Genomic DNA, 16478 nt, shown 5'->3' on the forward strand with positions numbered 1-16478 from the left:
TAATATAAATTAACCATCCAACACGATGGAGTTGAGGTTTCGGAAAGGTCAAATTTATCACAAATAAAAAAAAATTTAAAAAAAATATACACTTGGACGTCAGTGCGCCAGCTCAGCTAGCCCTTACACTGCATATCTACATATATGAAAGCCTGAATAAGTTTAAAAAGGCCTGTTTTTGTCCGGTCGCCGGTCATCACTTTAACACGTGTAATTAACTTCGCAAAATATATGACCACTTGCTGCCTGTTTTGCAATTCACCGTAAAAAAAAAAAGGGAAAGCAACCTACGGAATCGGTTTACAAAGCCCATGTCCTTATCTCCTCTTTCCTTCTTCCCTTTTGTTTGTTTCTGCCATCTTCCTTACTTGTTCATGTTTTCTTGAGCTTCATCTCTTCCTAGCAGTGCTCTCTCCTCTTGGATGGGAAAGCTTCTACTAGGTTAGTGTTCTTCTCTTGGTTTTGTTTGGGTTTTTTGTTCTCCCTGGTGTTCTTCGTCTTTTTTGTCTTAACTCATTGAATGGGTTATTTAGGCGATGTCCTTTGGGTAAAAAAAAAAAACAGCATCGTCGCCAGTTGATTTTCACAATATCAGGCATGTAGATTCAGCGGCTAAAAGAAAAACTTAGGAACCAGCAAGTACTATAACTTCAATCTCTAAGAGAAAAGCTTAGGCCTCATAAAGTAATGTGGAATCCATGATGATATTTTCACTAAAACTTGAAATTCAACAGGTTGCCTTTTCACAATACATAAACCTTTGGTAGCCTTCCCAGGTCCCACGTCTCGAAGAAGCACTTACAGGGTGAATAAATACGTAGAACAAGTAGATGACGGTGAAACTAAAATGGATCGAGATGGAACATATGGGTAATATAATATAAATTAAAGTACAATATGCAACATATAATTAAGGCCTCAGTGTCTAACAAACTGTGAACTATTTCCCTCTGCTGCTTTGATCTAACTACAGTAACATCCAGCCTTATCACTCATTGTCCTTTTTAAACAACTAAATATTAGATTATTTACTCTCGCTCAGACACTTATACCTAACATGCACTGACATCCAATCTTTCATACAGGAAACGTAGAGCATGGTAGACAAATAAAAACTGCTACACCGTCAATCAAATCTGGTAAGATTTTGGTTTTACTCGAGGGAATTTAGTTTCTTACATGTCAAAATTTGTGTTGTCTTGAGCTATTGATTAGAGTTTAATCGCAATAACCCAATTTTCTTAATCTGAGATTCGTCAACCGATTATTTTCTTTTTAAATTTTACGAGGGAGCTTGTTGTCAAAAGTTTATGTTTATTAATTTATTCTATAGTTTTGATTCAGGAGTTATGTGCAGATTCTCTACGAAATACCAACCATCACCAAATATTTTTATGTCAGAAATTGCTAATTCGGTTATATGGAAGTGTTTAACATTGTTCATTATTCTAACGTGACTTATTTGCTAAGCTTTGAACATAAATTAGTTTAAAAACAAAAAAGATTGAAGCTCATCCACCGGCCAACATAGCCAACTCATACATCTCTTTTGTAAATGTTGAATTCAAATCAAACAAGAATTAGATTAATTTTAATGAATTATTTCAGAGTATATTTTTATTGTTTCATTTGTGTAGAAAACGTAGCAATTTTCTCAATATATAATTTTTTATCATTAAAAGCATCATTGTAAATTGTAATATGTCAAGAACTGAATATAAGTGCTGGCAATCCAATTATTTTTAACTACAAAAAAAAAAAAAAATCGATTTTATGATGTGTAATTCATAAAATTTTCAGCATACCTTTTGTTGTTACTTTTTAAAATAATTGAATTATTCTTATATATTTCTAAAAACATCGCTCGCAGCATGCCAGGCAGCGTTACTGAAAAGCAACGAGGTTTTTAAAACTTTTAGGCAAGAAATTGAGAGGGTATGAAAGCGTTACACACTTAAATGTTAAAGATATATCACATCATTTTGGATATTTTTTTCCCTTTGGAAGACAAATTGTCATCCTTGATGTTTCTGTTCTTAAACCAAGATGGCGAAATCGATCAAGGAGCTTAGGAAGGAAAACTCCTTTTTGACGAACAAATGCGAAAAATCAGACATTACTCTTACAGAACTTGCAGATGAGGTATGTTTGATTTTAAAGTCTCCTTGCAATGGACCTTTGTCAATCCCACACCTTATTCCCTTATAATGTCTTTATTCACATAATTGTTGTAGGAATAGAGTGTTGCCAGTTAATACAAGTGTAGATTTTTCACCATTGAATATTTGTTTTGTTTATTTTTGCAAGAGAACCCTTTAAACATTGGGATGCATGGCTCTATTTCACCCCCTTGATTCAATCTATCTGGGATGAATGAATAATAAATCCCATTGAAATGTGAAAAAAGCATATTGCACCTCCTTGGAAAATAACCTAGCAAATTCTCATGTTTGTAAAGAGATCCATTTAAAGCCCAACTTCTGATGAAATCGTTGGTAGTATGAAGATGGTACTTCTTCAGTCTAACAGAATCATAACATTATATATCATTTATACCTTCCAATCAATTGCAAACAAGTTGCATTTTATTTTCGCTAAGAATGTGGTGTTTTGATATCCGGCATTAGATATGACAATTTTTCATGCTTTCTGAAATTAGCATTCATCAGGACTGCTGTCTTCAACTTACGTAGGAAACATTAACATCCTATTTTTATACAGCGGGAACGTTTGAAGAAACAGCTCGAAAAAACAAGAAACCAAAAGGAAAAACTTGAGTCCATATGCCGCTCACTTCAGGCATAGAGGAAAGCAAATGCAGTAGGAAGCAATAACTTGGACTCCATCCAGATTAAATCACACCATTGAAATATCTACAGCCTGTTATACAAGTGATTGTGTAACAGTTTGTACTTTGGTCTTGTGATTGTATAATAGTATACTTTGGTAGGAGTCGAGGTACTGCCAAATAAAGTTCTAAAAAATTTGTCGGCGTAACTGGGTGTCTTCATGCCTACTTTCAGCTGTGTCCACGATCATGAATAACAGTAGTACTGTTGTTCATAATTTTTTCACATGTTCTCTCATGTTTCTTATTTGTTGAATAGCAGTGGTACTGTATTATGTTACTCTTTATTGTCATCGTTTGAGACGAGTTCATTACAAAGTTGTGCATATTGTTTTGATCAGCACTCTAGATTTTTAGTAGTATTTTACTTGTCATTTCAAATGTTTATTGTAAGAAAAAAAAATACTTATAGTGGTCGTATGTAGTTTTCTGCTGATCTCGATGATAGAGAAAAATATCAAATGAGGTTTTAGCTTCCTCTCTATGTTTGCTGAACAGCTGGTGTGACAGATACTGCTGCTTTCATATTTTTTACTTTGTTACCCACAATGTCAGCTTGAAATTTCTATTCGTATGACTACAGATTTAAAAGAAAATAAAATATAATCATAATATTTCTAGCTTTTAAAATTAAATTATTAAATAAGATCTACACAAATATGAACATTTGATTAGTTACTCTGGAAAAAAAAATATAAATATTCATATGTGGAACTACGAATCTGGGCAAGACACCTCAAGAATTGAGGTGTCCCTACCTAGTAGAGAGAAATGTATAAAAGAATTTTCCTACACCAAAAGTCGGATGCACTTTCTTTTCATCATTAATAGATATAAATTTTAATAGGCCCAAAGTCCCAATAAATAAAAGCCTACCTTATGGCTCATTAGTTTAATAATAGCCACAAAAATTTAAAATTTAGAATATATTTTTTTAAAAATAAATTTAGGAAATAATCGAGTTAGAGCTGTAGCTATGAGTGCTACAAATGGTTTGATGAGAAGAATGGAAATGATCGATACAAGAGCTTCTCTAAGTGTTTCGGTCGGTGGAGCAACTTTGGGACGAATTTTCAATGTGCTTGGAGAGCTTGTTGATAATTTAGGTCATGTAGATACTCGTACAATATTTCATATTCATTGATCTGCGTCTGTCTTTATACAGTTATATACAAAATTATCTATTTTTGAAAATGAATTAAAGTAGTAGATATTTTAGCCCTTTATTATTGGGGGGGAAAATCGGACTGTAGCATTTTTTATTTCAAGACTATAAATAAATGTAAATACAAATCGGTACATTAAAAATAGTTTTATAACCAGAACGTCGTAATACTTATTTTAACACCAACAAGAATATATTCATGTCGGGATTTTACTATATGTATTTTTTTTCAAACCAAAAGGATTTATAAATTATTCAAACTCTCACTTTACCTGATGAAATAAAATCCAAATCACACAATAATTAAATAATTTTATTACGCTTAAACTTCAATTAAACATGTTTAATTTTATAAGAGTAGGTTTCTTGTGAGACGGTCTCACGAATCTTTATATCTGAGACGGGTTAAACCTATCGATATTCACGATAAAAAGTAATACTCTTAGCAAAGTAATATTTTTTCATGAATGACTTAAATAAGAGATATATCTCACAAAATACGACTCGTGAGACCGTTTCATACAAGTTTTTGTCATTTGGTATTACCTAATACTTTAATCTCCATCTTCCCCAAAAATTCTCGCTTATTAGAAATTTAGAACCTTAACTAATAATGGGTTAGCTAGAATTAATTAACAAAGTCAAATCAAACGGCTGAATTGAATGTCATCCATCATTAAAATTTTGAAGCATCATTAAAATTTGTGCTTCAAAATTTCTGACATATTCAATCGAGTCTATATTGTCAGGGATAAATTAAGAAAAGTTATAAAATTCATCCCATAAATGATGTATATGTTTTTAGTTATAAAAGTGGGGAAAATTTATCTTAATACAATTAATCGATCTTCTTTTCATTTTTTATCATTTTTTTTATTGACATATTAACATAACATCGAAAATTGATAATATGATGTCAAATATTATTAATTTGATGTAAAAAAACAAGTGCTGATATATATGTATGGTGCAACGTTAACATTTAGATGCAAAAAGAGTAAAAGTGAAAATAAAGCATAAATCAAATTTTAACCAATTATGAGTTCAAGAGTAGGTCTTTTGTAAGACAATCTCATGAATCTTTATCTGTGAGACGGATCAACCCTACCGATATTCACAATAAAAAGTAATACTTTTAGCATAAAAAAATAATAATTTTTCATGTATGATTCAAATACGAAATCCGTCTCACAAAATACGACTCGTAAGATCGTCTCACACAAATTTTTATCATAAAACAAATATTAAATTATAGGGATGACACTGAAATTTTCCACTATTTTTTTATAATAATAAATATGGTTTTATATGTAGTACGTACGTACTTCGTTTCTAGTAACAGCTATGCACTTAATTTAAAACTTTTTCGCTAAAAATAACTTGTAATTAAATTATTATACTGTCAATTTATTAAATTAAAGTAAGATACCGAAATTATTAATAGGCCAATAATATTAATTAAACTCACATATTTATAATTCAAATTCTTCGCACTACGTTATCGATGAAATAAATTATATTCTGAAAATTTAAAAGATACACGAAGAGATGGACAAAAACTTATGTGAGACGGTCTCACGAATCGTATTTTGTGATACGCGTATTTTATTTGGGTCATCCATGAAAAATATTACTTTTTATGCTAAGAGTATTATTTTTTATTGTGAATATCGATAGGGTTGAATCGTCTCACAGATAAAGATTCGTGAGATCGTCTCACAACATACCTACTCCAAAAGATATTCATAATATATAAAATAAATAATATTATTAGAGAATTTGAAAAATAGATAGGAGATTAAAAAAAAAAATAAAGGTCAATATACTGTTAATTTAATTCAAAAGATATGACATGAACCCAAAAGCATTGAGACGAGAGAAACCCAGAATCGGCCATAAAATCCAAAATCTTGCACACTTTCTTTATTTTACAGATGTGATTCGAATTTTACCATACACAAATACATGTATATATATATATATATATATAAATATATATATAGATAGATGAAGGGGATAAGATGAAAAGCAGGCTATAAATTATCGAGCCAAGTGAGAAGGCTTGCCGGGGCGATCGGCGGATTTGAGGGTTTTCTCGATGATCTTCCGAGCTTTCCGACTTCGGATCTCGACCTTAACGCTCGCGCTCTTGTCCATCTTCAGGTAAGGTTTCTTCGATTTCTTCAACGATCGAACCTTGGACTTTATGGACTCCACCAGATTCTCCAGCTGAATCGCCATTTTCCCGAGTCTACCAGCACCAAAAAATTACCAGTGAGAAATGAAAGGTTAAATGGTTTGCTTTTTCTTTGCTGTTTAATTAATTCGGGTTGGGAAGTCTACACTTGCATGAATTATATAGTAGGCTAGGTGGGGGTACCGGTCTTTGTAATCTATCGAATTGACTTTAAATTTTCACTTAAATTTGATAATATAAAAAAAAAAATGAGTTTATGTGAGATCGTATCACGGATCTTATTCTGTGAGACGGGTTAACCCTACCCATATTCACAATAAAAATTAATACTCTTAGCATAAAAAGTAATATTTTTTCATAGATGACCCAAATAATAGACTCGTCTCACAAATACGACCCGTGAGACCGTCTCACACAAGTTTTTGTCAAAAAAAAAAACAGATCAACTCAGAGTGAGGTGTGTTTTCTTATTTTCTTGAAGTTTATGAATTTGACTTATGCTAAAATCATTTATTTATTTTTTTATGTAAAACATCAAATAAAAAAATCGACTCGAGTGATATGTCTGGTTTCTTATTTTCTTGTATTTTATGAATGAGTGGTTCTCATGTGAGATCGTTTCACGGATCATAATCTGTGAGACGGGTCAACCTTACCCAGTATTCAAAATAGACTTTCATGGAGTTTTAAAAAGTCAAGTGGTATTCAACATTGACTTTTATAAACTCTATAAAAGTCTACAGGTATTCAAATTTTCCATGGACTTTTAATAACTCCATGGAATTCATGGACATACAAACATTAAAGCCTAAGGTACAACTACAAATTGTAAAAAATTGTATTTGGTTCACCCCAAAGATTTGAATGGATTTTTAAAACTTCTAACTATCTCTGTCGCTTCACATCACATATCTTCATATCTTCTCTTCTCTCATCTATTTCTATTACTTTCTCAAATTTTCGAAGTGTATCTCTATATATATTTTCATCTTTCTTCTTCAAATTTTTCATTTTTTGGCTGATTGTTCATTTAATAATTTTTTATTTTAATAACACGGGGAAATTTTGAATTATAGAATTGATTTTGTGATTTTTAATTTATGATTTATACAAATTAATGTAATATTCAATAATAATAAAAGATGATCAAAAAAATATTGTTTAATTCTTAATAATTGAATAGTTTCGTAACAACAATGATTTTTTAAATTCATTTTCGTATTTTTAATTAATATGTAAGCTATGATATTTTTATACAAAATTATATTCACACACTAATAAATAATATTATTTTTACATTCATATTATCAATTTAAAAATAAGATTACATGTTAATCAATTGATGTATTTTAAAAAATTTACAAACATGCATATAAACCCACATATATATACATATAAGGATTAAACGATTTAACTTTTAAATAAGTAAATTTATTTATTAATATAAATATTAAAAATAATTTCAAATTGAATATGTTATATATGTCAATTAATTATTGGTTCAAAGAAATTAATAAAAAATCACATGTTATAGTTAAGTACAAAATTCTATAAAAAAAAAATCTACAAAAGTCTATAAAAATCTTGCAAAAAAGTCTACATAAATCCACATAAATCTGTTTATAAATCTGTGAGATTTCATAAAAGTCAATAAAAATTTATCAAATCCATAAAAGTCTATCATTTAAAAAAATCATTAAAAGTCATCAAAACTTTTTATTGAATACACCTCACTTAGTATAAAATGTAATAGTTTTCATGGGTGACCCAAATAAAAGATTCGTCTCACAAATACGACCCGTAAGACCGTCTCACATAAGTTTTTGTCTTTACGGAGTTTATGAATTTGATGTATGCTAAAATCATTTATTATTTTTTTATGTAAAACTTTGCATGGTCTATAGGTAAAATACTTTCTATTAAATGTAGGAAAATTGATACCATTGACATCTTAACTTCCACGCGACCAAGTAACGTGGAGGAACCATGTGGTCTATTATAATTATTGAATTATTTTTATACTAAAAAATGTTTTACTTCAAAACAAAAATAATTCTAAAATGTGATATTATTAAGCCACGAATAAGTGAGACTGAGTGTGAAAAGAAATGTAAAATTCAGTTATTTGTTTAAATTAAAGTAAATAAAAAAAAATTGTCGAAAACCATAGTTAACAGTTTTAAGTACATACGCCTGATAAAAAAATAAAAATGAAAAACAGTTTCAGTATTAATAGTACAAGAAATTAATATTTTCAATAAAATAAAATAATAAAACTTTCGAATTCAAATCCATAAATACAAGGCCTGTTTCATTATTTTTTTTCCACACACAATTCTCTTTCAATTCTCAATCTCTATTTCTCAATTCATGATTTATTTCTCTATTATCAAAATATTAATTTTCGATTATTGTGTAGAATCGAGCGCTTGACGCTTTACCAAAAGATATAGCTAGTAGTAATTGTGCAACTCAAATCTTTTAAACAACACAGCAGCTCAAGCACCACGGTTCGATCGCTCTACCAAGCAAGGACAATTATTGCACCCGACATATTGTTAATATTTCATTTATTTTTCTAATTACTTCAATTTTATTTTAACACATATGGTCAGATCAAGTCGAAATGGTAAGGATCGACAGGAGAAAAAACATCATGCCGAATTTGAAGATTGCGATTCTTCTTTATTCATTGTTGACGTATATAATTTTGACTTTTCTGATGAGGAGAAAAAAAGAACAAAAAGAGTCCCAACCAACACATCATCATCAAATCAAGAAAGTATGAGCAATCAGACGATACCTAAAACTCGAGCTATATCTCGATATACATCTATGTCTTCACCAAACATTTTGTAAATATAACGCTTCTCCCCAGTGATTTGCAAGTCAAATACAAATATTATTTGAAAGCTAACAAACTTCAATATGGATGTGCTTATGGAACTTTAACGCGATACGTCGAGAAAAATCATATGGTGAAAATTGTTATTGATCGTTCTCAAACTCAAATGCCGGCATTTTCGTCTCAAGTGAGTAACGATTATCAACTGTTTAAATATTGTGAATCTAAATTTAGAGAAGAGACGACTAGATATTGTGTGATTGAACAATTTTATTTATTTTTTAATAAATTATCTTTTGTAAATTAGCTTTCAACAAATGTCAATCATGCTATATATTAAATGTATCTAATGAAACACACTAAAACGCACACTTAAAGTGATAAAAAAATTTTGTATTAGGTACACATGTCATATTTTTGTGTGCAAGATTAACTAAAAAAATTAGAATCACCTATTAAACCAATCAGGATTGCAGTTCATTATCTATTGACACATCCCCAAGCCTAAAAGATTTGCACGGGACGTTCCAACATGTTGAAATTCAACTTATAAATTGTTATTATCTTATTTTGAATATAAAAATTTATTATTTTTATTTTCTAATCAACATATTCAAGCTCGTAATATTTAATTGTTAGCAAATCAACGAAACATATGTACTAGTATTTGTGAAATTTTAAGGTACAGTTTGGTACATAGGATATGATAAGTAAGGGATATACAGTATAAGGATAAATCAAGGATAAATATAATGATAAGATAATATGTTGAATGTTTGGTATGATTTTAACAAGAGTGATTAAATTTATATATTAACATGTAATGACAAAATTAACCCTATCACAAAACTTATATTTCATTGTTATCAAGATCTTGTAATTGCATATCTCAATTCTTAAATTACGCTATATATATATATATATTTATATATATATATATATATTTATATATATATATATATATATATATATATATATATGGAATAATGTTCGTTTCTTTTGTCTTATTTTGGAAATTATTTAAACAATTTCTTTTCCTTTTTCAAAGGTCGTCATCGGTTAAATTTGATTTTTGCTTTTTTTTTATTTTTTTATAATCTTTTTCATATCGAAGGGTGTTACGCCTTAAACGCATACAAATCTCGAGGATGAGATTAATGTTTTTAATGCTGTAACATATCCCAAAGTTTTTGTTTTGATGATACCAAAACTTGGATTAAAAATGTACTAATGTTTTATATTGAGGCATGCAGGAAATTAAGAACAGGTTACGTTCGGAAGATCCGACATTCGGTTCGGACGGTCCGAAATTGTGCAATTCAGAAGCAAAATAGAAGCTGTTCGGAAGCTGCGACGAGAGCGTTCGGACGTTCCGAAGACGTGATCGGACGTTCCGAACACAAGCAATCAAATCACTTCAATGCGGAGACAAATTGATATGACTGATTGATCGAGTAAGATTTCGGACGCTACGAAGGACATGATCGGACGCTACGAAGTGTTGAAGATTTCAAATCTCTGGAAACGCGGGAATGTTCGGACGGTACGAACTTGAGTTCGGACCTTCCGAAGCTGTTCACACACTGTCTGAAAGAACTGTTCGGAAGATACGAAGTTTGATCGGTCCCTCCGAAGCATATGTTCGGACCCTACGAAGTCAAGAACGGACGATCCGAAGTCATCCCAAAATTACGGAAATTGATTTCAATCACATCGGACGTTCCGAAGCATAAACAGAAGATCCGAACCTTGGCGTCCAAGACTAGTATAAATAGGCCTTTGAGGATGCATTTTCATATATCCCACTCCACTCTCTTGTCTCTTACAAAGCTTTCTACTATCTCTTGTGTGCGTTGATTAAAAGAGTTGTAATATCAAAAGAGTTGTAGAAAAAGAGTGAAAGTAATACTCTCGAGTGGGTTGTAAAGTTCGTGGCTATCCTTGGAGCCCTCAAGGCCAAGTAGACGCATCGAGGCGTGGTTGTAAAAGCTAGCTTGGAGCTCCTAAAGCCAAGTCGATATAGTGATACCTCGATCCTCATCGAGAAGGGGAGACGTAGACGATTCTTCGTCGAACTTCCATAAACATCTCTATCCCTCTTTACTTTACGCATTTACTTTACTACGCATTTATTTTACGCACTTACTTTACGCATTCATTTTATTTGTGATTGTCCCTCAAGTTTTCCGCTTGCAATTTTTGCAAACTCGTTTTAAAAACGCTAAAGGGCCTAAAAGAACCTATTCACCCCCCCTTTAGGTTCTTCAAGTGGTATCAGAGCAAGGTTTTTCAAAATCTTTTAAATGGCCAATCTAGCAAGCGAGTATGCCCAAGGACAATCCACAAATCGTCCCCCTCTTTTCAATGGTACTAATTACGGATATTGGAAAAATAGAATATCTCTATACATCCAATCCGTCGATTACGACCTTTGGAAAATAACGGTAAAAGGTCCCTATATCCCCATGAAAACGGTGGATAATAAGGAAATTCCTAAGGGAATGGATGACTTCACCAAGGACGATATGAAACTTATCTCTCAAAATGCTAAAGCTATGAATATTCTTCATTGTTCTCTAGATATGAATGAATACAACCGAATCTCGGCTTGCACCTCCGCCAAAGAGATTTGGGACAAATTGGAGATTTGCCACGAGGGAACCAATCAAGTCAAAGAAACGAAGATAGACCTTCTCCAACTCAAGTACGAGACCTTTGAGATGGAACCCAAGGAGGATATCGACACCATGTTCCGGCGGCTCACCCAAATCATCAATGAGCTTGCCCAACTTGGTGAGAACTACCCAACTAAACAAGTGTGGAGGAGAGCCCTTCGAGCATTACCGGCGGAATGGGATGCAAAGCGCACGGCTATCATTGAATCCAACAAGGGAGATGCGGCATCCTACGACCTTGATCAACTTCATGGGACCCTAAAGACCCATGAACTTGAAGTATCTACCCGGAAGGAGACAAAGAAAGATGACGACAAAGTAAAGGCGAAAGGGATCGCCTTGACCAGTCAACTTGAAGATAGCGACGATGAAGAAATGGCACTCCTCACTAGAAAGTTCAAAAGATTCATGCGGAGTTCCAACTTCAACAAGAAAGACAAAAAGTTTGAGAAGGAAGTGACCTGCTACAACTGTCAACAAAAGGGTCACTATGCAAACGAGTGTCCCTCCAAGAAGAAGGCCGGCAAAGACAAGAAAAAGGCCCTTCTAGCCACGTGGAGCGACAGCGACAACGAAGAGGAGTCTACCCTATGCTTCATGGCGAAGGAAGATCATCTGACCGACTCGGATGACGACGAGGGACAAAGGGGAGACAAGTCATCGAGCACTTGGTATCTTGACAGTGGATGCTCTCGACACATGACGGGAGAAAAAAAGCTGCTGCAATCCATTCGACCAAAAGAAAAAGGATCGGTGACCTTCGGAGACAACAGCAAAGGGATCATAGAAGGCATCGGCTCAATAGGTATATCTAACTCTACTATTATTGATGATGTACTTCTTGTGAAAGGGCTTAAACATAACCTCCTAAGCATTAGTCAATTGTGCGATAGGGGTTATGAAGTCAAATTCACACCACACGATTGCACTGTATCACTCACAACTGACAAAACCATTAGTTTCAAAGGTTATAGAAGTGAAAATGTTTACAAGGTCGATTTAAAGATTTCATCTTTTTCAAAAATAAAAAGCCTTGTAACATTAAATGTTGATGACAACATTCTTTGGCATAGACGACTTGGTCATGTTGGGATGAGCACCATAGAAAAACTTTTAAAACTTGACCTAGTTTCCGGAATGCCAAAGCTGAATTTAAAATTAGATTCTTTTTGTGATGCTTGTCAACTTGGTAAACACACAAAGGAATCTTTTAAAAATAAAAATTTTGTATCCACTTCTATGCCCCTTGAATTACTTCACCTAGATTTATGTGGTCCCTCGAGGACAACTAGTCTAGGAGGAAAATCTTATGCTTTTGTCATTGTAGATGATTTTTCACGTTTTACTTGGACATTGTTTTTAGCCCACAAAAATGATGCCTTTGATCATTTCAAAATTTTTGTCAAAAAGGTTGAAAATGAGAAAAATCTTTTGATCAAACAAATCCGTAGTGACCACGGAACGGAATTTCAAAATGAAAATTTTTCAATTTTTTGTCAAAGCAAAGGCATTGGTCACAATTTTTCTTGTCCTAGAACTCCTCAACAAAACGGTGTCGTTGAGAGGAAGAATAGGACCCTAGTAGAGATTGCAAGGACCATGCTATGTGAGCATTCTCTACCAAAATATTTTTGGGCTGAAGCAATGAATTCTGCTTGTTACATCATCAATCGCGTATCAATAAGGCCAATTCTCAAGAAAACTCCATACGAACTATGGAGAGGGAGAAAGCCTAACATTTCTTACTTCCGCGCTTTTGGATCAAAATGCTTCATCCACAACAATGGTAAGGACAACCTGGGTAAGTTCGATGCTAAATCGGACAAAGGTATCTTTCTTGGTTACTCTACTTCTAGCAAAGCATATAGAGTCTTTAATAAACGTACTTTACTAGTTGAAGAATCTATTCATGTCATATTTGATGAAACTAACCCTTGCTTGCCTAGAACTGTTGTTTCTGATGATGATGATATAGATATCCTTGGCGAAAAGTTGGAGTTCACAAGCCTAGATGATGTTCCTAAAGATCAAGAGGACGCACCTCTTCCGAAGGAGTGGACTACACACAAGGATCATCCCATGGACCTCATCATTGGTAGCCCATCGAAGGGAGTATCTACTCGCTCTTCTAATATGTGCAATTATCTTGCTTTTCTTTCTCACATAGAGCCTAAGAACATAGAAGAAGCTTTACTTGATGATTCTTGGATTATTGCTATGCAAGATGAACTAAATGAATTTAGAAGAAATAAAGTTTGGAATCTTGTACCTAGACCCACTGATAGACCTGTCATAGGAACTAAATGGGTATTTAGGAACAAGTTAGATGAGCATGGTACAATCACTAGAAATAAAGCTAGGCTAGTAGCTAAAGGATATAGTCAAGAAGAGGGAATTGATTATGATGAGACTTATGCCCCTGTTGCTAGACTAGAATCCATTCGCATGCTACTTGCTTTTGCTTGCTCTAGAGACTTTAAATTGTTTCAAATGGATGTTAAAAGTGCTTTTCTTAATGGTGATTTGAAAGAAGAAGTGTATGTTGAGCAACCTGTTGGTTTTGAAGATGTGCACTTATCTGATTATGTGTATAAACTTGATAAGGCTTTGTATGGTTTGAAACAAGCTCCTAGAGCTTGGTATGAGAAATTATCTACCTTTTTGCTGTCTAATGGTTTTTGTAGGGGTAAAGTTGATATTACCTTATTTACCTTGACTAAAAATAATGATTTGCTGATAGTACAAATATATGTAGATGATATTATTTTTGGTGCTACTAATGAACACTTGTGTAGAGATTTTTCTAAGCTTATGCAGGATCACTTTGAGATGAGCATGATGGGCGAACTCAACTACTTCCTTGGTCTCCAAATCAAGCAATGCAAGGATGGTTTCTTTGTCAACCAAGGAAAGTACATCAAGGAGATGCTAAAAAAGTTTGGGATGGAGTCTTCCAAAGCCTCATCCACACCTATGAGCACGACAGTCAGACTCGACAAAGATGAGGGAGGTAAACCTGTTGACCAAAAGTTATTTCGTAGCATGATTGGCTCCCTACTCTATGCGACTGCTAGTAGACCTGACATTATGTTTAGTGTTTGCTTGTGTGCACGATTTCAATCATGTCCAAAGGAATCACACTTATTCGCCTTAAAACGCATTTTCAAATATCTTTCAAATACTCCAAATCTCGGATTATGGTATTCTAAGAACTCATTTTTCGATTTAAAAGCTTACTGTGATGCCGACTTTGGAGGATATAAGGTGGATAGAAAGAGCACTAGTGGAACTTGTTTCTTTTTGGGAAATTGCTTGGTGTCATGGTTTTCTAAAAAGCAAAACTGTGTTGCACTTTCAACGACCGAGGCCGAGTATATGGCTGCCGGTAGTTGTTGTGCACAAATTCTTTGGATGAAGTATCAATTACTCGACTATGGTGTTACTTTTTCAAAAATTCCAATCTTTTGTGATAATACAAGCACCATATGTCTAACAAAGAATCCAGTTCAACATTCTCGTACTAAACATATTGACATTCGACATCATTTCATTCGTGATCACATTGAGCAAAATGATGTTGAACTTCACTATGTTGACACCAAGAATCAAATTGCTGATATTTTTACAAAACCACTAGATGAATCTACTTTTATTCGTTTGCGTGGTGAACTTGGCATGATTGAGTTGTAAACACTAGTGGAATACTCTCGTACATATTTGTTAAATTGAGGGGGAGTATTATTAATGTGAGCATTATAATGTCGGATAATACAAATTAATTATATTTATCCATAATTATGGCTCAACATTCATTTATGTGCTAAATATTTTAAATTTTGGGTGTTCCTCATCTTGGCTACTTCGGAATCACCGCTCCTATTCGGATGCTCCGTTTCACCTCGGATCCACCGAACCTGTTCGGATCGTCCGAACCTTACCATAGGTTCCAGAACCTCCGATTCACTCTTCGGACCATCCGAACACACATCGGATCGTCCGAACCCCCTTCCGATGTCATTAAATGTTCGCGCCTTCCCATGCCTGATTGTCAGACTTCGGACTCTCCGTTTACGCTTCGTAGCCTCCGTTCTATGATCGGATTGTCCGATTGTGAATCGGATCGTCCGAACTGACTGCCAGATAACCGATCCGTCAAATTCCGGACCTTCCGAACTCATGTTCGGACCGTCCGAACATGGCCTATAAATAGGCGTTCGGATCCTCTGATTTATTTGCTCATTCACTCCTTCTTTCTTTCCCCACACAAAACACTCACTACTCACTATGCCTCCGCGCCGTAACGTAGCTGGCCGAAATGTTCGCCCTCGTCACGGTGCCTTTCACCATGATCTTACCCAACCACCCAACCCTCGTCCTATCCCACCTGAATTCGAAACCCGTAACATTCTGCCTGGTCGTACCCTTCACACCGATTATCTTCGTGCAAATTTCTTTACGTTGATTACTCTTATTGAGTCTCAACGTTGGGGAAACTTCTTTCTACCTTCCGTACCCGATATCATCTACCCCTCTCTCATACATCAGTTCTATGCGAACTTTTCCTTAGTTCTTGGTGGTGATGACACTCGTGTTGTTACCATTGTTCAGGGTCGGTTCATTTCTTTTTCTACCGCCGACCTCTCCACTTGGTTCGATCTTCCTCGAAACGGACCGAGTGAGTTCTTTTCTCAGTCTTGGACTGAGAATGACCCTACTTTTGATCGAGTCACTGCCTTGACCACCATCTT

The 16478-nt window shown here is 33.8% G+C and overlaps 2 protein-coding genes across 3 annotated transcripts; one reads left to right on the top strand and one right to left on the bottom strand.

Annotated features, from left to right (window-relative positions):
* The first annotated feature begins 250 nt into the window (after positions 1–250).
* LOC140809500 (uncharacterized) lies at positions 251–3186 on the top strand. Of its 2 annotated transcripts, XM_073167156.1 has the most exons (5): positions 251–441; positions 1086–1139; positions 1871–1935; positions 2047–2142; positions 2722–3186. In XM_073167156.1, the coding sequence occupies exons 1-5, from the start codon at positions 423–425 to the stop codon at positions 2803–2805; spliced, it is 318 nt and encodes a 105-aa protein (XP_073023257.1). In that variant the 5' UTR covers positions 251–422; the 3' UTR covers positions 2806–3186. The 2 variants fall into 2 exon arrangements, 1 of the variants encoding a protein (XP_073023257.1); XR_012113118.1 differs by lacking the exon at positions 1871–1935 and having other exon boundaries at positions 257–441; positions 2722–3183.
* A 2694-nt stretch (positions 3187–5880) lies between these two features.
* Positions 5881–6360, bottom strand: LOC140809771 (uncharacterized). The gene has a single exon (XM_073167488.1). The coding sequence runs from the start codon at positions 6252–6254 to the stop codon at positions 6054–6056; it is 201 nt and encodes a 66-aa protein (XP_073023589.1). The 5' UTR covers positions 6255–6360; the 3' UTR covers positions 5881–6053.
* Positions 6361–16478: the final 10118 nt, after the last annotated feature.

This window comes from Primulina eburnea, chromosome 13, assembly GCF_022965805.1.
Source record: "Primulina eburnea isolate SZY01 chromosome 13, ASM2296580v1, whole genome shotgun sequence".
In the NCBI taxonomy this organism is placed as follows: Eukaryota; Viridiplantae; Streptophyta; class Magnoliopsida; order Lamiales; family Gesneriaceae; genus Primulina; species Primulina eburnea.

What these genes read in the sequence shown, in the direction of transcription:
- LOC140809500 (XM_073167156.1), top strand. An exon ending in TACACCGTCAATCAAATCTG is followed by an intron (nt 1,140 to 1,870) that starts GTAAGATTTTGG and finishes CATCGCTCGCAG; the next exon opens with CATGCCAGGCAGCGTTACTG. An exon ending in TTACAGAACTTGCAGATGAG is followed by an intron (nt 2,143 to 2,721) that starts GTATGTTTGATT and finishes ATTTTTATACAG; the next exon opens with CGGGAACGTTTGAAGAAACA.
- LOC140809771 (XM_073167488.1), bottom strand. Translation starts at nt 6,254, where the DNA reads ATGGCGATTCAGCTGGAGAATCTGGTGGAGTCCATAAAGTCCAAGGTT.